This window comes from Mesoplodon densirostris, chromosome 16 (genome assembly GCF_025265405.1).
Source record: "Mesoplodon densirostris isolate mMesDen1 chromosome 16, mMesDen1 primary haplotype, whole genome shotgun sequence".
In the NCBI taxonomy this organism is placed as follows: domain Eukaryota; kingdom Metazoa; phylum Chordata; class Mammalia; order Artiodactyla; family Ziphiidae; genus Mesoplodon; species Mesoplodon densirostris.
Genome location: NC_082676.1, coordinates 42989763 through 43013232, shown reverse-complemented (window position 1 = coordinate 43013232; position 23470 = coordinate 42989763). Strand labels below are relative to the sequence as shown.

General features: G+C 40.4%; 2 protein-coding genes across 5 annotated transcripts in view; both read left to right on the top strand.

The window, feature by feature from the left end:
- LOC132476085 (S-adenosyl-L-methionine-dependent tRNA 4-demethylwyosine synthase TYW1) overlaps positions 1-23470 on the top strand; it is a 211834-nt gene that overhangs the window by 123009 nt on the left and 65355 nt on the right. For all 4 annotated transcript variants that reach the window (XM_060077809.1, XM_060077807.1, XM_060077806.1 and 1 more), the window contains exon 15: positions 4633-4800. In XM_060077809.1, the coding sequence (XP_059933792.1) occupies positions 4633-4800 (168 nt within the window). The remainder of the gene's footprint in view (positions 1-4632; positions 4801-23470) is intronic.
- On the top strand, positions 9574-11219 carry LOC132476751 (dihydrolipoyllysine-residue succinyltransferase component of 2-oxoglutarate dehydrogenase complex, mitochondrial). Its single transcript, XM_060078905.1, has one exon. It carries the CDS (start codon positions 9604-9606, stop codon positions 10969-10971), a length of 1368 nt encoding a protein of 455 aa, XP_059934888.1. The 5' UTR covers positions 9574-9603; the 3' UTR covers positions 10972-11219.

Here is a 23470-nt window from a genome sequence, read left to right as displayed (position 1 = left end):
CAGTAGAGACAGGATGTGGCAGAAGACTAGGCCCTTTCACCTTTAGTGAAAGGACGAATTAGGAAAAAATTCACTCACTGACACAGAGTGGTACTTGGAGGCTTATCCCTTACCTATGCTTTTGGTAAAAACAAAAAGTCTCCCAGGGCCTAACCCTGAAATGACGTTGGTGTTAAAATTTAGTAGTGCCTCAAGGTCACATAAATGCCCTGAAGATGTGAAATTGATAATACAAAGTGACCCTGGGCTAGTGAAATACCTGAGGCTCTCGGATACCATTCATATCCTTTTCCTGGATTTCCTGGATGTGTGTGTGTGTGTATGTGGAGGGTTCAGGGGGTTTTCTCATAGTCTCAGGTGGGGAAGTTGTGTAAGCTTTGATACATTCCTAAAATGTATTCATTTAGCCTGGGACAGGTTACTTATCCTCCTTGAGCCTAAATTTCCTCAGTATTAAAATTAGAATACTAATATCAATTTAATAGACTTGTTTTGAGAATTCAAAGGGGTAACATATGCCTGGGTTCAGTAAATGTTTAGATCACTTGCCATCAAGGACATTATTTTAAAATGAATCAATAGAAGCTGTTTCTCTATTATATTGATTTTTTCTCTTTTCTTTCACTGCTAGTCTTGTAAAATATTTCTCTGTTCCATTACCTATAAATTATTATGTATTTTAGCTTCATTAGGCTTAAGTAGACCTATATTTGCTAGCCTGGGAAGCTTAACCATCGTTATTTGCTTACTTGTTTGTGAAAATGTGTTTCGTGTTGTAAACATCTGCCTTATTGAAAAGCTTTCATAACACAATCCATCTGTAAATGAAATACCGTCTTTGTATTCTCTGCCTAGCACTGCACCTTGAGAAGAGTAAGTGCTCAGTAATTATTTGTTGTCAAATGATTTAAAACTCTCTTCGCATTAGCACCATGACTGTCTATAGAACTCAATCCTTGCAGAATGCATCTTGCAAAACAAATGTATTAGCATAGTCTCAATCTCTTTCTGCACACAAACGTAGGGAGTATTACCAGTTGTTCGTGTATGTAGCAATACCTAACCAGTGATTATCAGTTGGTTCATAATCATTAAAGTGTAGAAAAATATGAATTAAATTTTGTATTAGATCAGAAAAGAGTTCTGGAGTTTAATGTCATAGAGGAACATGTGACTTGCTCTTTAGAATAGATTAGTTGGGGGTACAGAGAAGAATACGGTGTGGCCCCCATTCTCTAAGAGCTTAGGATTTAGACACATCAAAGTTATGCCAGTTATCTGAGAAGAGAGATGCACAGGGTATGATGAGATTGGGATTAGATGGGATTGGGGTTCCTGGCCGAAAATCAAAGAGATGGTGGAGAATTTATCCAGGGAGAGACTGGATGCTGAGTGGGGCAGTCCAGTAAGAAGGCTTCAGGTGCTAGGCTGAGAAACGTGGGCTGGCTTTTTGGTGGGGGGGACAGCTATTGAAGCATTTTTAAGATAAAGGAGTGACATGTATTGCTGCAAAAAGTTATGAAGACATTTCTCCTCAAACTATCAGGGACAAAAACAATCATACCAGGAGTCTTTTGACAACCAGTCAGTTTAATTAGAATATCAAGAGCCACAATACTGCTCTTCCCACAGACTTTGAATCCCCAGGTAAACTTTGTAAGCAGCCCGTGAAAAAGACCTGATGGCCCCCATGTCCTGAAGCAGAATGGTCCATCCAGAAGTCACCAGTGTAATGGTGTGGGTTGTACTTTTCACTACAAACAGGAAGATGCATAAGTGGTCCTGCTCTTCTGGAACTTTCTTTGGGTCTGCTTGTCACCTCTCAGCCTTTGGAATTCTGGAATGAGTGCTTTCAGTTGCCACATTATACCCATCTGTTTTCTTGAGGACTTTGTTTTTCCAAAGTTGTGAGGCAAGAACTTGGTGCTGGTGATAAACGGGGTGGGAGTGGAAGGTGGTGCTAGGATGAGAAGGTGGCAGGCAGCTGCCATGTGAGGGAAAGCGAAACGTTTTTAGACTATTCAGGGGCAAGTGCGATCAGGAATCCAGTCTGGGCGGGTGATCGGTAGACCGCAGTGTGCAATGAAGTGAAGTAGCCCATGTTGTGGGGAGGACCGGAGGGAGGTGTTGAGGAGCCCAGCTGAGGGAGGGCTCAGGGAGGCTGTTCAGTGAGGCCAGTTTCTACCCATGGCAGTTCTGTCACACGCAGGCTCGGCCTCCGCAGTCGGCTCAGGAAGTTACCCACACTCCCCACCTGCGAGGACTTTGTCTGGCTAAAATGAGAAGATTTACGTGAAAATGCTTTGTTAACAATAAAGTATCATGCGAACGTATAGAGAAGTATAATGTGAAGGCATAGTGATGCCCTATGGCAATCATTCTCTCATTTCCTTTCCAAACCAAATCTCTCCTTAGCATTTCATGTTTTAATATTGCTGAATAATCGATATTAAAGTATTTTCCAAAGCCATTGTCATGAATATAAGATCTTACTTAGGGACTTCCCTGGTGATCCAGTGGGTAAGACTCCACGCTCCCAATGCAGGGGACCTGGGTTCCATCTCTGGTCGGGGAACTAGATCCCACATACTGCAACTAAGAAGCCCGCATGCCGCAACTAAGACCCAGCACAGCCAAAATAAATTAAAAAAAAAAAAAAAAGATCTTACCTAAAACCTCTGCTTCAATGAACTAACATTTTAAATATTAAAAATAAATTCCTGGGACTTCCCTGATGGCGTAGTGGCTAAGAATCTGCCTGCCAATACAAGGGACACGGGTTTGAACCCTATTCCGGGAAGATCCCACATGCCATGGAGCAACTAAGCCCGTGCGCCACAACTACTGAGCCTGTGCTCTAGAGCCCACAAGCCACAGCTGCTGAGCCCACATGCCACAACCACTGAAGCCCACGTGCCTAGAGCCCGTGCTCTGCAACGAGAAGCCACTGCAATGAGAAGCCCGCGTAACGCAACAAAGAGTAGCCCCTGCTTGCTGCAACTGGAGAAAGCCCGCGCACAGCAACGAAGACCCAACACAGCCATAAATAAATAAATAAAAGTATTATTAAAAAAATAAATTCCTTTGAATTAAGCAGTATCTACATGGTTGTTCATATATTTCATCCCTCATAAACAGTATTTAAAGTGAAGTAAATTCATTTTTATGACTAATTTGACTTATGAATAAATCATTTTATGTATTTGGGCAAGTTTAGTACCATTTTTCAGCCACACTTAAAGATTTTTTTTAACTATTGTATTATTTGCTTTTTTTTATTCAGCTAAAACCCAAATTCAGTTTAATGAATTCTGTAAATCAGTGGGCTCATAGAGAAGCTTCTCTTGATTATTGTAATTAAGCTGGGTCTCCTCTAGTTTATGTTCAGCAAAGGTCATCTCAGTGTAGTACCCCAGTAAGTAGTCTTTGAACAGCCATCTGGAGTAGAGGGTTTTGCAGAACTCATCTGAGTTTTTGGCCCCCTCCCAGTTCTGCCATCTGTAGGGTCAGGGTCACTCTGCAGTGCTCATTGTGGGCTTTTCATTTAATGTCATTCTATCCCCTCCAGTCTGTGTGTGTGAGAGAGGGAGAGAGAGAACATGCGAGTGAGAGAGAACCTCGTTCTATTTTAGTTATTCCCTACTTAGTAGCAGCACATCTAGACTATTCGAGTCTGTTTTCGAGAAAGTTTGATTTCTTGGGTATTTAGAGAGCCTACAACGTTACGATAGTCAGTATTGAAAATTAGTCATTAATCACATCACTATGTAACTTACCAAATGGAAAACTTAGTTATAAAACTTTTGTGTCTCACGTGCCTGGGCTGTCAGGTAGAATTAAAAAGAGTTAAAAACCAATTTATCTTACTGCATTTGTACTGAATGGGAATTTCTCTAGGGGTAGATAACACGTATATACATGTAGGTGTGTGTAAAGGTATATATATATACATATCTGTGTGTGTGTATATATATATATGTATATGTATTTCTACACATGTATTTTCATTTTGGCATGATTCTTTGTTTATACATATCCACATAAAAATGCATTACAAAGTGATCTCCTTAGAATGATTCCAAAAGAATAATTTGAAAGGGATCCCCATCTGGCCCTTTACAGAATGTTTATCAACCTCAAATCAAAATTATACTAGAAAATAAGAGCTCATCTTATTTTCCCAGTCAGTAAATTATTCACTGAATTTTTATGGATGTCAACTATACCTCCATTATTGTACTAGGGGATTATAATCCCATGAGAATTGATCTGTTATGGTGCACAAATGAATCTGAATGGAAAGATATGTTATTAGTTCAGATACATTATTGTGACTAGACAGTGTAGATGGTGATGTAGCATAAAGCACAAGTACCCAAGAAGCATCAGGATTGTCAGAGTGTAAAGAGCACTGGCCTGGGAGCTCCAGTGCTGTCTTTGTCACTCGATACTTGTATGAGCTTCCAAGCAAATTTTATCATCTTTGTACTGCTTTCTTCACTTTAAGATATGGATTGGCTTGGCTTGGATTGGATTGGTTGACCTGTAGAAGCCTTTTTGGCTCTGAAGCTTCTCCTCTGTGACATTTAAATAAGTCTGTAGCTGTCTCTGACTGTTGTAATGTTTCCACAGGGTGTTACCTACTGTGGAGAGAGTTCGGCAAGCAGTCTTACCATGGCCAACGTGCCCTGGCACGAAGAAGTGGTGCGCTTTGTCTGTGAGTTGGTGGATCTGATCCCTGACTATGAAATTGCTTGTGAACACGAACATTCCAACTGCCTCCTGATAGCTCACAAGAAGGTAAGAACCAGTCAAATATGCATTCTTCCATCACCCTTGTCCTTCCTGCTCTCTTTTCTCTTTATTTTCCCCTCACCTTATTATAATGAATATCTACTTGTTTGCTACCTTTCCTAAAACAAACATTAAGAAAGCCCCGAATTCAGTCTGTTGGACTCGTAAACTGTCTTTTCTGTGTGAGATTGCTTTGTTTTCAGACCTCACCCAGGCACCTGAAGTGCTTTCTGCCTTGTAATTGGTGTATACTGAGAAACAAAACAAAACACCCTTGTAATAACCTCTAGTCCTTTCCCAGAATGACAAGGGAAAGCGAAAATAGTAAACAACCCCCATATGAGTGTTTCTGACTGCCAGAAGAAATATTGAGGTGTTTATCAAATTTTAGATCACTTTGAATCTTGGCCTCTGCAGAAATATTTCTGGGATTTAGGTTTTCCTTTTTCCCATTTAGAGTTTTCATTAGACAGAACGAGTGCCTGAATTTAATGTATTTTTTAAGTAAATAATGCCTAGCAAAGGAGAAATTCAGTTTTTAGTAGAGGTAGGCCATTAAAAAGAAAAACACCCAATCAGAAGGCAAGTGTTAGAGTAGCGATCATAATGATATGTTCTTACTGAAATATTTATATAGAAATAATATAGTGTCTGGGATTTGATTCAAAATGATACAAAATAAGAAGTATGTGGGTGTGTGGATAGGTTGAGGTTGTTGAGGCTAGATGATGGATACACAGAGGTTTGTTTTACTCCTCTGCCTAGTTTCCTGTTCAAACTTGCCATTAAAAAGTGCTTTTTAAAAAAGTGGACATGGTTGAACCTTGAAAACATTATTCTGATGAAAAATCAACACAAAAGACTACATAATGTATGATTCCATTTATATGAAATGTCCAGAATAGGTAAATCCTTAGAGACAGAATGTGGTTTAGTGGTTTTTGGAAATTGGGGGAAGAGCAGACTGAGAAGTGACTGCTAATAGGTATGGGATTTCTTTTTGGAGTGATGAAAACGTTCTGGAATTATTTAGTGGTGTTGGTTGCACAACTTTGTGACTATACTAAAAACGACTGAATTGTATACTTTAAAAGGTTGAATTTTATGGTTTGTGAATTATATCACAATAAAGATAAATTAATACCAAAAAGGTAATGAAGATTGGGCTACCTTTTCTTATAAAAATGCTCTGTATGCAAGTAAAGTCAGGCTTAATTGAACACGAATCTCACTTTTTCCTCCCTCCACAACCTAAGTGGCTTCCTGAACAGCTTTGCAGGTTAATGATATTTAATAATATTAGAATCACTCAATTAAAATTTCACGTGGTCTAGTCTCAAACAAACAGGAGGTTAAAAGGCCCTCATGGCTTGGTCCCAATTAGATTGTATATATCTGACCTAATGATCTGTCAGACTTAAATATTTAGACAGAAGAATATGTACTGGGAGCATTAAGGAGCAAAGAAATAAAGGCTACCTAGTATTTGAAATGTTAATAAAGTAGCTGCAAAGACAATTAACTTACAAAGTAAATCTTAAAAATTAAAGCCAAAAAACCTGAATTTTATTTTCTAGCTTTTTATTCATTGTTACTTTTTTAGGTAAGATAGTACCTTCAAAACAAATTATTTGATTGGAGGGGCAGTGCTCTGGAAATAGTCCTGACACTGGTAGTAAAGTTCTCTCTTCTTCCATAAGGTCTTCACACCATAGCCAAAGATGTCTTTATAGAATGTAGATCTCTGCTGCTTAGGTGCCTTTGATTGACCTCCCATTGCTTTTAGCATGAAAATCAGAATCCTTAATGTGACCCCTAGGGTCCTATGTGATCAGTCTCTGTCTGCCTCTCCAGCTTCTTCTGGAACCCCTCTTCCTTCTCTTTCTGCACTTCTTTCATTTTCTCAGCCACAGTAGGTCTTATTTTTCCTCCAGTTAGGCTGGGAATTGTATACTTTTTCTATTCTTTTAGTGGGTGCACTAGAAATTACTACATGCAAACTTGACTAATCAGTCTAGTGTTAAAATACTTTTACTCTGTAACTGTGCAAAGCAAGGACTTTAGAACACAACCTCCATTTTTCCCTTCCCAACTCATGCTGTCATTGTTGTGTATGTTAATTATAAATGTGTGTAAGGACAGTATTGTTAATTGCTTTATGTAGTCAGTATTTATTTAGATTTACCTGCATTTTAAACATGATTTTGTTCTCTGTTCCTTTTTGCATTTTTGAGCCTCCATCTGGGACTGTTTTCTTTCTGCCCAAAAAGCACCTTTTAAAATTTCCTTTAGTGGAGGTCTGCTGATGGCATACTCTCAGTTTTTGTCTGAAAATGTATATTTTATCTGGGTATCAAATTCTAGGTTGGCATTTGTTTCCTTTCAACACCATAAAGATACTCCCCTGTCTTTTAAATTCCACTGATGAAAAGTCAGCTGTTAGTTTGTTGCTTCTTTTAAGGTGATTTGTTGTTTTCCTCCCTCTGGTTTCTTTTTCTCTCCCTTTGGTTTTATGCTCTAATGTGTCTAGATGTTAACTCCTTTTTATTTTCCTTTTTGGGACTTCTTGGGCTTCATAAATTTGTGGGTTGATACTTTCCATCATTGGTTGAAAACTTCTTAACTTTCATTTCATTAAATATTTCTTCTTCCCCAGTATTTTTCTTCTGGAACTCCAGTTAAACATGTGTTATTGTAGTTTTTATTTCACTTGGACAGTTTCTTTTGATTTGTATTCCAAGTCACTAATTTTTGCTTCAGCTGTCATATGCTATTAAATACCACACCAATTTTTAAACTTTGGATAGTGTGTTTCTCAGTTAAATAATTCGTTTTTTTTGTTTGTTTCAAATATGATATATCACACTGTATGCTTTCTAGTTCCCTGCTGAAATTTTCAAGCTTGGCTTTTATCTTCTTGAATACTGGAAATTTCAGCTGTTTCATTTTTTGTATCTGATAACTCCAATATCTAAAATCTCTGTGGGGAGATCACCTTCCTCCCCACGGATACACCAGAAATACAGCTACACGTGGAACGACTCCTACAGAACACCTACTGAACGCTGGCAGAAGACCCCAGACCTCCCAAAAGGCAAGAAACTCCCCACATACCTGGGTAGGGCAAAGCGGAGAGATTCCCGCACAGAGGACCGGTGCCGAGTGGCACTCACCAGCCCGAGAGGCTTGTCTGCTCGCCCGCCGGGGCGGGCGGCGCTGGAAGTTGAGGCTCGGGCTTCGGTCAGAGCGCAGGGAGAGGACTGGGGCTGGCGGCGAGAACTCAGCCTGAAGGGGGCTAATGTGCCACAGCTAGCCGGGAGGGAGTCCGGGAAAACTCTGGAGCTGCCGAAGAGGCAAGAGACTTTTTCTTCCCTCTTGGTTTCCTGGTGCGCGAGGAGAGGGGATTAAGAGCGCTGTTTAAAGGGGCTCCACAGATGGGCGCAAGTCGTGACTGAAAGCGCGGAGCCCAGTGACGGGCATGGGACGCTGGGGCTGCTGCTGCCGCCGCCAAGAAGCCTGTGTGCGAGCGCAGGTCACTGTCCACACCGCCCTTCCGGGAGCCTGTGCAGCCCGCCACTGCCGGGGTCCCGGGATCCAGGGGCGGCTTCCCTGGGAGAACGCACGGCGCGCCTCGGGCTGGTGCAACATCACACCGACCTCTGCCGCTGCAGGCTCGCCCCGCACTCCGTGCCCCTCCCTCCCGCCCGGCCTGAGTGAGCCAGAGTCCCCGAAGAGGCTGCTCCTTTAACCCCGTCCTGTCTGAGCGAAGAACAGACGTCCTCCGGTGACCTACACGCAGAGGCGGGGCCAAATCCAAAGCTGAGACCCAGGAGCTGTGAGAACAAAGAAGAGAAAGGGAAACCTCTCCCAGCAGCCTCAGAAGCAGCGGATTAAAGCTCCACAATCAACTTGATGTACCCTGCATCTGTGGAATACATGAATAGACAACAAATCATCCCAAATTGAGGAGCCAGGAGTGAGTGCTGTGCCTCTGAGGTGGGAGAGCCAACTTCAGGACACTGGTTCACAAGAGACCTCCCAGCTCCACATAACATCAAACGGCGAAAATCTTCCAGAGATCTCCATCTCAACACCAGCACCCAGCTTCACTCAACGACCAGCAAGCTACAGTGCTGGACACCCTAGGCCAAACAACTAGCAAGACAGGAACACAACGCCACCCATTAGCAGAGAGGTGGCCTAAAATCATAAAAAGTCCGCAGACACCCCAAAACACACCACCAGACGTGGACCTGCCCACCAGAAAGACAAGATCCAGCCTCATCCACCAGAACACAGGCACTAGTCCCCTCCACCAGGAAGCCTACACAACCCACTAAACCAACCTTAGCCACTGGGGACAGATACCAAAAACAACGGGAACTACGAACCTGCAGCCTGCAAAAAGGAGACCCCAAACACAGTAACATAAGCAAAATGAGAAGACAGAAAAACACACAGCAGGAGAAGGAGTAAGATAAAAACCCACCAGACCTAACAAATGAAGAGGTAATAGGCAGTCTACCTGAAAAAGAATTCAGAATAATGATGGTAAAGATGATCCAAGATTCTATTTCCAAGATGCAAAATCTTGGAAATAGAATAGACAAAATGCAAGAAACAGTTAACAAGGACCTAGAAGAACTAAAGCTGAATCAAGCATCGATTAAAAACACAATAAATGAAATAAAAAATACTCTATATGGGATCAATAGCAGAAAACTGAGGCAGAAGAACGGATAAGTGAGGTGGAAGATAAAATAGTGGAAATAGGCCGCCTCCGCCACCACTAAAGCCGCTGCAGCCGCGATGCTGTCCCGGTCCCGCTTCCTGTCCCGGGCGTTCAGCCGCTCGCTCTCCGCCTTCCAGAAGGGGAACTGCCCTCTAGGGAGACGTTCCCTGCCTGGGATCTCCTTATGTCAGGGACCAGGTTACCCTGACAGCAGGAAGATTGTCATTAACAACGGTAGTGTCTTCAGTGTTCGCTTTTTCAGAACTACAGCTGTGTGCAAGGATGATGTGATTACAGTCAAAACCCCAGCATTTGCAGAATCTGTCACAGAAGGGGATGTCAGGTGGGAGAAAGCTGTTGGAGACACAGTTGCAGAAGATGAAGTGGTTTGTGAGATTGAAACTGACAAGACATCTGTGCAGGTTCCATCACCAGCAAATGGCATGATTGAAGCTCTTTTGGTACCTGATGGGGGAAAAGTAGAAGGAGGCACTCCTCTTTTCACACTCAGGAAAACTGGCGCTGCTCCTGCTAAGGCCAAGCCAGCCGAAGCTCCTGCTGCTGCAGCCCCAAAAGCAGAACCTGCCGCGTCGGCAGTTGCTCCTCCCCCTGCAGCATCTATACCCACTCAGATGCCACCAGCGCCCTCGCCCTCACAGCCTCTCACTAGCAAACCAGTGTCTGCCGTAAAACCCACTGCTGCCCCTCCAGTAGCTGAGCCAGGAGCTGGCACAGGTCTGCGTTCAGAACATCGGGAGAAAATGAATAGGATGCGGCAGCGCATTGCTCAGCGTCTGAAGGAGGCTCAGAATACCTGCGCAATGCTTACCACTTTCAATGAGATTGACATGAGTAACATCCAGGAGATGAGGGCTCGGCACAAAGATGCTTTTCTGAAGAAACATAACCTCAAACTAGGCTTCATGTCGGCATTCGTGAAGGCCTCAGCCTTTGCCTTGCAGGAGCAGCCTGTTGTAAATGCAGTGATTGACGATACAACCAAAGAGGTGGTGTATAGGGATTATATTGACATCAGCGTTGCAGTGGCCACGCCTCGGGGTCTGGTGGTTCCCGTCATCAGGAATGTGGAAACTATGAATTTTGCCGATATTGAGCGAACCATCAGTGAACTGGGAGAGAAGGCCCGGAAGAATGAACTTGCCATTGAAGATATGGATGGTGGTACTTTCACCATCAGCAACGGAGGCGTTTTTGGCTCGCTCTTTGGAACGCCCATCATCAACCCCCCTCAGTCTGCCATCCTGGGCATGCATGCCATCTTTGATAGGCCCGTGGCCGTGGGAGGCAAGATGGAGGTGCGGCCCATGATGTATGTGGCCCTGACGTATGATCACCGGCTGATCGATGGCAGAGAGGCCGTGACTTTCCTCCGCAAAATCAAGGCAGCAGTAGAGGATCCCAGAGTCCTCCTATTGGACCTGTAGGAGGAAGCCATGCGCCCTACACATCAACCATGCAGGAACTGAAAACCAGTCTTCTCCCTGTCCCCTCACGGGCCCCGGGTTAGCCTGGTGACAGACAGGCATATGCTGTCGTTCTCAAGCAAGGAAACCAGGGCACTATGTAACCAGCAGTCACAGGTCTCTTGGTGTTCTGCCAGGCTCTCTCCCTCTCTGCGCCGTTCTCTTACACTCGAATATCTGATTTCCTTAGGCTTGAGGGAGAGAGAGAGCCTTAATGGATGCTCATTAATATTCCTGCCTTTCTCCATTAGCCCTCCGCTGAGATGATTTTGCTTCTCCCCCGTCCAGTATACCATAGGGAAACTGCCGGGGACCATGTGATTAAGTTTCTATCTCTTGAAAGTCTGTTCTCCAGAGATGCCTAGGAGGATGCTGTGCCTCCCAGGCTCGGAGCACCCTCTGTCCTGGCTGTGCACGTCCTTACTCGGTTCCACCCATGTGGAGGTATTGACCACAGGCCAGGAGGTGCTGCTTTGCTTCTTAAGTGGCATCCTCATTCTCAGCTGTCACTGACTTCAAGCTGCCTCTTCTACCTCTTCCGGGAAGCACAGGCTGGGGGATCTGGAGGGGCAGGGGATGGGTAGGCAGTGTTGAGGGGGAGGACGGATTCTGAGGTCAGAGGTTGTAAATGAGACTGGAGCAGAACCCAGGCCTGCCCTCACACTCCCCGTCACAGCTTTGTACCAGGAAGACCCATTTTGGCACAAGCACTCCCAGCTGTGGTCGTGCCGCCCTTTCCAGACCACTGGGACCATTCTAGCACGTTATTCTCATCTAGAGCAGATTGTAGCACACCTTGGCAGTGAGAGCGTGTCACAACCAAGGGCTGGATGGCGCCTGGTAGAGATGGGAGTGGAGGAGGCATACTGTGGACTGGCTCACATTGTCTGGAGCTTTTAAATTCCATTGGCTTAAGCCTGTGGGCTGAAGAGGCAGTTCTGTTCCTTCCTGTATCGTGGCCCTTAGGGAGCGGAGCCTTAGCTCTTCCTCCACAGAACACAGGTCTGGGAGAGGATGGATTGTGGTGGAAAGCAGCCCAAGATGCTAGTGCACAGTGGGGAAATGGCCGATGTCACCTATGAGGCACTGCCTTGGGTCTGGGCACAGTCATTGGAATTCTTCGGAGCATGGTTAAATGCACACATCTTGTCATGAAAGCTACTGGGCTTCATCGCTTCGTATCCAACTGCATCCAGGCGTGAGGCTGCTGACACTTGACACAGGGAGCCATTTATTTAGTGCAGGGTGCCCATTTGTATTTTGAGCGAAGAAGCAGGGCGCGAAGAAGCAAGGCCTAGGGGTTGGGGGAGGGGGAAGGGGTGGGAGCCAGTACTGAGTGCCTGCAGCATCTCCTATGTCTTCACTATCCAGAACTTGTGACTAAAATATTTAAAGAAACTGATTTTAAATGCAAATTAAAGGGCAGATGTTCACAAACAGGAAAAAAAAAAAAAAAAAAAAAAAAAAAAAAAAAATAGTGGAAATAACTGCTGCAGAGCAAAATAAAGAAAAAAGAATGAAAAGAACAGAGGACAGTCTCAGAGACCTCTGGGACAACATTAAATGCACCAACATTCGAATTATAGGAGTTCCAGAAGAAGAAGAGAAAAAGAAAGGGACTGAGAAAATATTTGAAGAGATTATAGTTGAAAACTTCCCTAATATGGGAAAGGAAATAGTTAATCAAGTCAAGGAGGCACAGAGAGTCCCATACAGAATAAATCCAAGGAGAAATACGCCAAGACACATATTAATCAAACTGTCAAAAATTAAACACAAAGAAATCATATTAAAAGCAACAAGGGAAAAACAACAAATAACACACAAGGGACTCCCCATCAGGATAACAGCTGATCTCTCAGCAGAAACTCTACAAGCCAGAAGGGAGTGGCAGGACATAATTAAAGTGATGAAGGAGAAAAACCTGCAACCAATATTACTCTACCCAGCAAGGATCTCATTCAGATTTGATGGAGAAATTAAAACCTTTACAGACAAGCAAAAGCTGAGAGAGTTCAGCACCACCAAACCAGCTTTACAACAAATGCTAAAGGAACTTCTCTAGGCAAGAAACACAACAGAAGGAAAAGACCTACAATAACGAACCCAAAACAATTAAGAAAATGGGAATAGGAACATACATATCGATAATTACCTTAAATGTAAATGGACTAAATGCTCCCACCAAAAGACACGGATTGGCTGAATGGATACAAAAACAATATCCATATATATGCTGTCTACAAGAGACCCACTTCAGACCTAGAGACACATACAGACTGAAAGTAAGGGGATGGAAAAAGATATTCCATGCAAATGGAAACCAAAAGAAAGCTGGAGTAGCAATTCTCATATCAGACAAAATAGACTTTAAAATAAAGACTACTAGAAGAGACAAAGAAGGACACTACATAATGATCAAGGGATCGATCCAAGAAGAAGATATAACAATTGTAAATATTTATGCACCCAACATAGGAGCACCTCAATACATAAGGCAAATACTAACAGCCATAAAAGGAGAAATCGACAGTAACACACTCATAGTAGGGGACTTTAACACCCCACTTTCACCAATGGACAGATCATCCAAAATGAAAATAAATAAGGAAACACAAGCTTTAAATGATACATTAAACAAGATGGACTTAATTGATATTTATAGGACATTCCATCCAAAAACAACAGAATACACATTTTTCTCAAGTGCTCATGGAACATTCTCCAGGATAGATCATATCTTGGGTCACAAATCAAGCCTTGGTAAATTGAAGAAAATTGAAATTGTATCAAGTATCTTTTCCGACCACAATGCTATGAGACTAGATATCAATTACAGGAAAAGAGCTGTAAAAAATACAAACACATGGAGGCTAAACAATACACTACTCAATAACGAAGTGATCACTGAAGAAATCAAAGAGGAAATTAAAAAATACCTAGAAACAAATGACAGTGGAGACACGACGACCCAAAACCTATGGGATGCAGCAAAAGCAGTTCTAAGAGGGAAGTTTATAGCAATACAATCCCACCTTAAGAAACAGGAAACATCTCGAATAAACAACCTAACCTTGCACCTAAAGCAATTAGAGAAAGAAGAACAAAAACATCCCAAAGTTAGCAGAAGGAAAGAAATCATAAAAATCAGATCAGAAATAAATGAAAAAGAAATGAAGGAAACGATAGCAAAGATCAATAAATCTAAAAGCTGGTTCTTTGAGAAGATAAACAAAATTGATAAACCATTAGCCAGACTCATCAAGAAAAAAAGGGAGAAGACTCAAATCAGTAGAATTAGAAATGAAAAAGGAGAAGTAACAACTGACACTGCAGAAATACAAAAGATCATGAGAGATTACTATAAGCAACTCTATGCCAATAAAATGGACAACCTGGAAGAAATGGACAAATTCTTAGAAATGCACAACCTGCCAAGACTGAATCAGGAAGAAATAGAACATATGAACAGACCAATCACAAGCACTGAAATTGAAACTGTGATAAAAAATCTTCCAACAAACAAAAGCCCAGGACCAGATGGCTTCACAGGCAAATTCTATCAAGCATTTAGAGAAGAGCTAACACCTATCCTTCTGAAACTCTTCCAAAATATAGCAGAGGGAGGAACACTCCCAAACTCATTCTACGAGGCCACCATCACCTTGATACCAAAACCAGACAAGGATGTCACAAAGAAAGAAAACTACAGGCCAATATCACTGATGAACATAGATGCAAAAATCCTCAACAAAATACTAGCAAACAGAATCCAACAGCACATTAAAAGGATCATACACCATGATCAAGTGGGGTTTATTCCAGGAATGCAAGGATTCTTCAATATACGCAAATCAATCAACGTGATACACCATATTAACAAACTGAAGGAGAAAAACCATATGATCATCTCAATAGATGCAGAGAAAGCTTTTGACAAAATTCAACACCCATTTATGATAAAAACCCTGCAGGAAGTAGGCATAGAGGGAATTTTCCTCAACATAATGGAGGCCATATATGACAAACCCACAGCCAGCATCGTCCTCAATGGTGAAAAACTGAAACCATTTCCACTAAGATCAGGAACAAGACAAGGTTGCCCAGTCTCACCACTCTTATTCAACCTAGTTTTGGAAGTTTTAGCCACAGCAATCAGAGAAGAAAAGGAAATAAAAGGAATCCAAATTGGAAAAGAAGAAGTAAAGCTGTCACTGTTTGCAGATGACATGATACTATACATAGAGAATCCTAAAGATGCTACCAGAAAACTACTAGAGCTAATCAATGAATTCGGTAAAGTTGCAGGATACAAAATTAATGCACAGAAATCTCTGGCATTCCTATATACTAATGATGAAAAATCTGAAAGTGAAATCAAGGAAACACTCCCATTTACCATTTCAACAAAAAGAATAAAATATCTAGGAATAAACCTACCTAAGGAGACAAAAGACCTGTATGCAGAAAATTATAAGACACTGATGAAAGAAATTAAAGATGATACAAATAGATGGAGAGATGTACCATGTTCTTGGATTGGAAGAATCAATGAGTGAAAATGACTCTACTACCCAAAGCAATCTACAGATTCAATGCAATCCCTATCAAACTACCACTGGCATTTTTCACAGAACTAGAACAAAAAATTTCACAATTTGTATGGAAACACAGAAGACCTCGAATAGCCAAAGCAATCTTGAGAACGAAAAATGGAGCTGGAGGAATCAGGCTCCCTGACTTCAGACTATACTACAAAGCTACAGTAATCAAGACAGTATGGTACTGGCACAAAAACAGAAAGATAGATCAATGGAACAGGATAGAAAGCCCAGAGATAAACCCACGGACATATGGTCACCTTATCTTTGATAAAGGAGGCAGGAATGTACAGTGGAGAAAGGACAGTCTCTTCAGTAAGTGGTGCTGGGAAAACTGGATAGGGACATGTAAAAGTATGAGATTAGATCACTCCCTAACACCATACACAAAAATAACCTCAAAATGGATTAAAGACCTAAATGTAAGGCCAGACACTATCAAACTCTTAGAGGAAAACATAGGCAGAACACTCTATGACATAAATCACAGCAAGATCCTTTTTGACCCACCTCCTAGAGAAATGGAAATAAAGACAAAAATAAACACATGGGACCTAATGAAACTTAAAAGTTTTTGCACAGCAAAGGAAACCATAAACAAGACCAAAAGACAACCCTCAGAATGGGAGAAAATATTTGCAAATGAAGCAACTGACAAAGGATTAATCTCCAAAATTTATAAGCAGCTCATGCAGCTCAATAACAAAAAAACAAACAACCCAATCCAAAAATGGGCAGAAGACCTAAATAGACATTTCTCCACAGAAGATATACAGACTGCCAACAAACACATGAAAGGATGCTCAACATCTTTACTCATTAGAGAAATGCAAATCAAAACTACAATGAGATATCATCTCACATCAGTCAGAATGGCCATCATCAAGAAATCTAGAAACAATAAATGCTGGAGAGGGTGTGGAGAAAAGGGAACACTCTTGCACTGCTGGTGGGAATGTGAATTGGTACAGCCACTATGGAGAACGGTATGGAGGTTCCTCAAAAAACTACAAATAGAACTACCATATGACCCAGCAATCCCACTACTGGGCATATACCCTGAGAAAACCATAATTCAAAAAGAGACATGTACCAAAATGTTCATAGCAGCCCTATTTACAATAGCCTGGAGATGGAAACAACCTAAGTGTCCATCATCGGATGAATGGTTAAAGAAGATGTGGCACATATATACAATGGAATATTACTCAGCCATAAAAAGAAATGAAATTGAGCTATTTGTAATGAGGTGGATGGACCTAGAGTCTGTCATACAGAGTGAAGTAAGTCAGAAAGAGAAAGACAAATACTGTATGCTGACACATATATATGGAATCTAAGGAAAAAAATGTCATGAAGAACATAGGGGTAAGACAGGAATACAGACACAGACCTACTAGAGAATGGACTTGAGGATATGGGGAGGGGGAAGGGTAAGCTGTGACAAAAAAAAAATAAAATAAAAAATAAAATCTCTGTGGATTTGTTTCTGTTATCTGTTGGTTCCCAGTTATGTTGCCGTGTCTCCTTATGTACCTTATCTTATTGTGTTATGTACAATGTATGTAGAAAATTATTTATAGAAATAATATGAGGTTTGGGATTAGAATATCACTTCTGAGATTGGGAGACACGTTTTACCTCACTTCTTCCCTGTGGAAACTGATCAGATGGTGAAGAGACTTCCTTAACGTCTCATAAAGTGGCTGAGCCAAATCTAGACCCACAGCCTTCTGCCCTTTAGTCCATTGGTCTTTCTTGTACCACAGGACATCTTTTGATACCACTGACGCCATTCAAAGAAGAGTTTAAAACTGGGAAATTTTATGTTAGACCAATACTTGACTTCAGTCTCTAAGATTTCTTCTCTCTTCCCAGTGTAAACATGGACATAGGGGAAATAAATGGCACCGTATCTCATTCAGGCCAGTTTAGTTCTGTAAGTGTTTATTAGACACCTGCTGAGTTCTGACACCAGGCTGTGCAGTGAGGGCCACAGCACCTCAGCCATGAAGAATATCAAGCACAGCCATGCATGACAAATCCAGTTTCTCTGCATCCTAACCAGCATTTGATATTGTCATTTTTTAGGTTAGCTGTTCTAACAGGTTTGTCATGATCTCAATGGGTCTTAATTTGCATATCATGAACATGATCTATTTAGATCTTTGATTTCGTTAATGAGCATTTTATAGCTTTTAGCATACAGGTCCTATACTTTGTTAGATTTATACCTAAGTATTTTTCTGTTTTAGCAATTATAAATGGTATTGCATTTTTAATTTCAGTTGTCACATGTTCATTGAATTCTGTAGAAATAGAATTAATTTTTGTATGTTGATCTTATATCCTGCAACCTTGCTGATTCATTTATTTTTTCTAGCAGGATTTTTTTAGTAGATTTCTTGGGGTGTTCTACATAGACCATTATATCTTCTACAAAAAGGGACAGTTTTGTTTCTTCTTTTCCAATTGGCATCCCTTTAATTTCCTTTACTTAATTACGTTTACTAAGACTTTGAGTACTTTATTGAATAAGAACAGTGATTTCAGACATTCTTATCTTTTTCCTATCTCAGGGGGAGAGCGTTTAGCCTTTCACTGTTTAATTTTATGTTAGCCGTAGGTTTTTTATACTTGCTCTTTTCCAAATTGAGGAAGTTTCCCTCTATTTCTAGTGTTTTGAGGGGTTTTGTTGTGAACGGGTGTTTATTCACAATAAAATTATTAAGTCAAATCCTTTTTCTCTGTTGCTATGAACATGTGATTTTTCTTCTTTTACCCATTAATATGATGGATTACATGGATTTTTGAATATTGGACCATGCTTGCATCCCTGGAATAAACCCCTCTTAGTCATAGTGTGTATTTCTTTTTTATATATTGCTGAATTCTTTTTGCTAATATTTCTTAAAAGATTTTTGCCTCTATGTTCATGAGAAATATAGGTCTGTAGTTTTCTTTTTTTATATTGTCTATGATTTTAGTATTAGGGTAATACTGGCCTCTTAAAGCAGGTTGGGAAAGGTTTCCTCCTGTTTTCTAGGAGGGATTGTGTGGAATTGGTGTTAATTCTTCTTTATATGTTTAGTAGAATTCTCCAGTGAAACTGTCTGGGCTTAGAAGCATATTTTGGGGGGAGTTTTAAAATTATGAATTACATTTCTGTAATAGTTACAAGGCTATTTAGATTATCTTTCATCTTGGGTGAGATGTGGTAGTTTGTACTTTTCAAGGAATTGGTCCATTTCATCTAAATTGTCAAGTTTATGTGAATAAATTGTTCATAGTATTACTTTATTTTCCTTTCAATGTCTGTACAACATCTTGTTTCATTTCTGATTTAGTTGATTTGTGTCTTCTCTGTTTTGTTTCTGTTGGTTTATTCAGCTTGTTGATTTTATTGGTCTTTTCAAGAGAACCATGTTTTGGGGACTTCCCTGGCTGTCCAGTGGTTAAGACTTCGCCTTCCAATGCAGGGGGTGCAGGTTCAATCCCTGGTTGGGGAGCTAAGATCCCCCATGCCTCGTGGCCAAAAAACCAAAGCATAAAACAGAAGCAATACTGTAACAAATTCAATAAAGACTTTAAAAATGGTCCACATCAAAAAAGAAAAATCTTTTTTTAAAAAAAACGAAGAACTATCTTTTTGTTTCATAGGTTTTTCTCTGTTTTTCAGATTTCAATTTCATCTATTCCTACGCTTCTCTTTATTATGCCCTTCTTTCTGTTTACTTTGGGTTTCTTTGCTTCTTGTTTCTTAAGGTAAGGGCTTCAATTATTGACTTTTCCTCTTTTCTAATGTAAACATTTAATGCTCTAAATGTTCTTCTTTGGCCCATGGATTACTTAGCAGTTTGTGGTTTAGTTTCCTAGTATTTGGGTTTTTTTTTTTTCCTGTTGTGTTTCTGTTATTGATTTCAAGTTTGATTCTCTTATAATCAGAGAACATACTCTCTATGATCTGGTTCTTTTAAATTTGTTGAGGTTTGTTTTGTGGACTAGGATGTTGTCTATCTTGGTAAATGTTTTTTGTGTGCTTGCCAAGAATATACATTGTGTTGTTGTTGGGTGAGTGTTCTGTGAATGTCTATTTCATCCTGTTGGTTGTTGGTGGTGTTGAGTTCTTCTGTATCTTTGCTGATTATCTATATAGTTCTATCAGTTATTGAGTGAGAAGAGTTGAGGTCTTCAACTGTAAGTGTGGGTTTTTCTATGTCTCTTTTCAGTTCTGTCAGATTTTGCTTTATATATTTGGCAACTGTGTTGTTCGGTGCATACTCATTTAGGATTTCTGTATCGTCTTGGTGGATTTGACCTGTTTTTCATTTATGTAATGTCCCTCTTTGTTCCTATAAATTTTCTTTGCCTTGGAGTGTACAATATCTGACAGTAATATAGCCACTTCTGCTTTCTTTTGATTGATGTTTACATTGTATATCTTTTCTATCTTTTAAATTTCAATCTACCTATATCATATATTTGAAGTGAGTATCTTATTAGAGACAATATACAGTTGGCTGGTGCTTTTTTAATGTACCCTGCCAATCTCTATAGGGTCTCCACTGAAACAATAGCGAGGGGTCGGGATGGCAGGATTCCCCACTGCACCTTCTCTGACACCTCCCCAGCAGTGGGAGGGGGAGGGTACAGCTCAGTACAGCTGGGTGAATGTGGAAGTCTAGGATCCCCACTAGGTGTTTGCTGACTGGGGTGAGAATGAGGCCAGTTTTTCTCTTGGCCTAGGATGGTTATTATGTAAAAATTTTCTGACTTGCTTGGCTGCCCTTTTCCTAGTCCTTTGGCTAGGGAGGCTTAATCTGAGGCTTATCTGAGGCTTAATTTTTTTTTTTTTTAATTGTGAGTGCTCATTGGTGTTTCTAGGTTGTGGGCTTTAACCAGGCTTCTGAATTCTCGCACACAATCCAGGATATATGAGCCAAAATTAAAACCCAGGGAACGTATCACTACATTCCTTAGGTCCTGCAGTCCCTAGCCTTCTTATCTCCACCTTTCAGAGCCTTCTTATGTTTGTTTTATATATAATATCTAGGGGTTTTAGCTGTAGAAATACATTTCTTGTCCAGAACAGAAGACATATGACTAGACAGTTTTGACATTTATTGTTTTTTGTTTACTATCTCCCCAGTGAACAGTAATAACCAGTCCACTTGGCACTGTTTGTTATTATTAGATTATTTGCACGTAAACTCATTTTGTTTGCTTATGTTAAAAGTGTCAGCCAGTATGGTTGCATGGGTACCTCTGTAGTGTTGCTGGAAAGATTTTTCAGAAACTTATATGAAAAGATCTTTTCCTAATCCTAATCAGACCCCATCAAATCCCATTTAATAATTAAGCTAGCAATTTACAGATGAATGCCTTTTTAAGGGTAGTAAAAGCAGAGATATAACCAAAGGAAAAAGACAAAAACAAAATCCACAAAACAGATCATTTAGTCTACAAATAATTGAGAGTGGGCATTGACTATTCAACATCCTCATTGTTTTTGCTGCCAATTCCAAGTTTATTGTTTCTCTGCTGTATTTTTGAAACACATGCCATCTTACAGAGAGCATGCAAGGGAAAAACCTAAACATTTTATTTGGTTTTAATGGCCTTCACAATCAAGTCCTTTCAGTTTCATTTCACACCCACTCCCCGGGCCTTTACTAGGCATTGCCATGTTGTTTCTTTCCTCTGTGTATTTGTCGAAGGTATCTCTTCTGCTAGACCTGCCCTCCTTACCCCACTTCATCTGGTGAATTTCTGCTTTTTAAAACTGTAAAACAAACCTCCTTGGGGACTGCTTCTTTCAGAGCTATATGCACATCTATAAGGCTGTTTTCGCTAAGAAGTTAGGGTTCCTGGAACAAAAGGGCTGTCATTCCCAGCACCTCCTAGAGTACCTGGTACATGTTAGATTCTCAGTGTTTGTTTAGTGAATTAACAAGCTCTTCACCTTCATTTTCTTTCCTTATTCATTGTCTTGCCTTCTGAAATCAGAGACGTTGTTCCGTCTTCCTTGCTAATTTTGGTAACTACTTACCTTCTTCCTTATTTATTTACTCATGCATTTATTCGGTGAATATTTACTGTTGAGTTTGCTATTTTATAGGTCATCAGTAACCTGCTAGTTGTTAAATCCAGTTGTTTTCTCATTCACCATTCCTCTTTTTTTTCTGCAACAGGAAACTGATGCCCGTTCATGCTTTTGAAAGTCTCTCCTGCCTACTGTACTGTACTTTTTTGATTCTAGTAAAGTGGGCTAGCAAAAATAAGAACATTGCCAGAAAGTGCAGCATTGAAAATCCCCAAACTGTGGCCTTTCTTTCTTTACCCATTTCAGAAATTTGAAATTCTCTTTGAACCAGGATAGCTCAAAATGTAAGGTGAATTGTAAATGAATGAATGAATGAATGAATGAATAAATAAATAAATAAATAAATTCTAGAGAGACCCCAAGCATGGGTTGACTATATTTAGATGACCTTTAAAGATCCTGCATTAAATTTGCAAGGTTTTCACAACATGAATTAGCCTCTGGAGAGTTTATTATAATTTGTATTACTCTATCCATTCCCAGAATACTCTGTGGTCATTTGCAGTGCAGTGTGATCTTTTCATTGCCATATGCTACACCACATGCAAAGCATTTCTGAATTCTAATAGTGGAATATTTTTTTAATGGATGATTACTTTTTAATATCTCTATAGAACAGTTTTGTTATTTAGAAGTGATGTTCAGACTAAACACAAACATAAAGGAGTTTCTGCTGTTGATGAGAAGTAGTTTTTTTAAGTGGGTGGAGGAGTAGATGGGAGTAGAAAGTTAAGTGAGAGTTTCTGACTTTGAACAAAGGAAAGATAAAAAAGACTCACATTGAGATAAATAAGTCAGCATATTCCAGTTCCAGGGTTGAGCTAGAGGGACAGAGAGATGACTACAGATAGTTGGTGAGAGGAGAGTCAACCTGTCTGTGTGATTTGGAGGGGCTGGCTGGGAGAAGGAGGTACAGTCAGCCTTCTCCTTCTGGGTTTCCAGCCTAGCAGCTTAAATGTAACTGTGTCAGTCTGCAAACTCGTAAGACCATGATGAATCTGATATACTTTGATCATTTTAGTTCAGAAATGTGAAGTCCTTTCTACATATTGGTAATGTCCAATTATAGTGGTTCACTGTTTGTGGAAACCAAGTGGTAGGTTATATGCATGGCTTGCAGAATCCACATAGCATTGTTTTTAAACTTAATTCCTTATTTTTTTAAAATAAACTTTATGTTTTAGTACAGTTTGAGATTTACAGAAAAATTGAGAAGATAGTACAGAGGTTTACTGTATGCCCTGGATTGGCCTACTATTAACTTCTTACATTGGTATATAGTACATGTGTTACAATCAATAAACTAATATTGATACATTATTATTCACTGAAGTCCATAGTTTAGATTTCCTTAGGTTTCACTTAATGGCCTTTTTCTGTTCTAGGATCCCATAACTTTGAGGAGTGGTCAGGAGGTATTTTGTAGGATGCACCACTACTGGAGTTTGTCCAATGTTTTTCTCATAAGACTTGCGTTATGGGTTTTTAGGAAGAAGATCACAGAGGTAGAGTGCTATTTTCATTACATCATATCAAGGTCCCTTGATTTTGACCTTGATCAGCAAGCTGTAGTAGTGTTTGTCAGTGTTTGTTTTCCCCTCTCCCTTTCTGTAGGAAAATTCTTCCTTCCCCTGTCTCCTTTGGAAGGAAGTCTATATTCAGCACATACCTAAGGAATGAGAGTTATACTCCACATCCTTGAGGGTAGAATATCTGCATAAATTATTTGGAATTCTTCTGCACAGGTTTGTCTCTT

Excerpts from the sequence above, each read along its gene's own strand:
- LOC132476751 (XM_060078905.1), top strand. The coding sequence starts at position 9,604 with ATGCTGTCCCGGTCCCGCTTCCTGTCCCGGGCGTTCAGCCGCTCGCTC.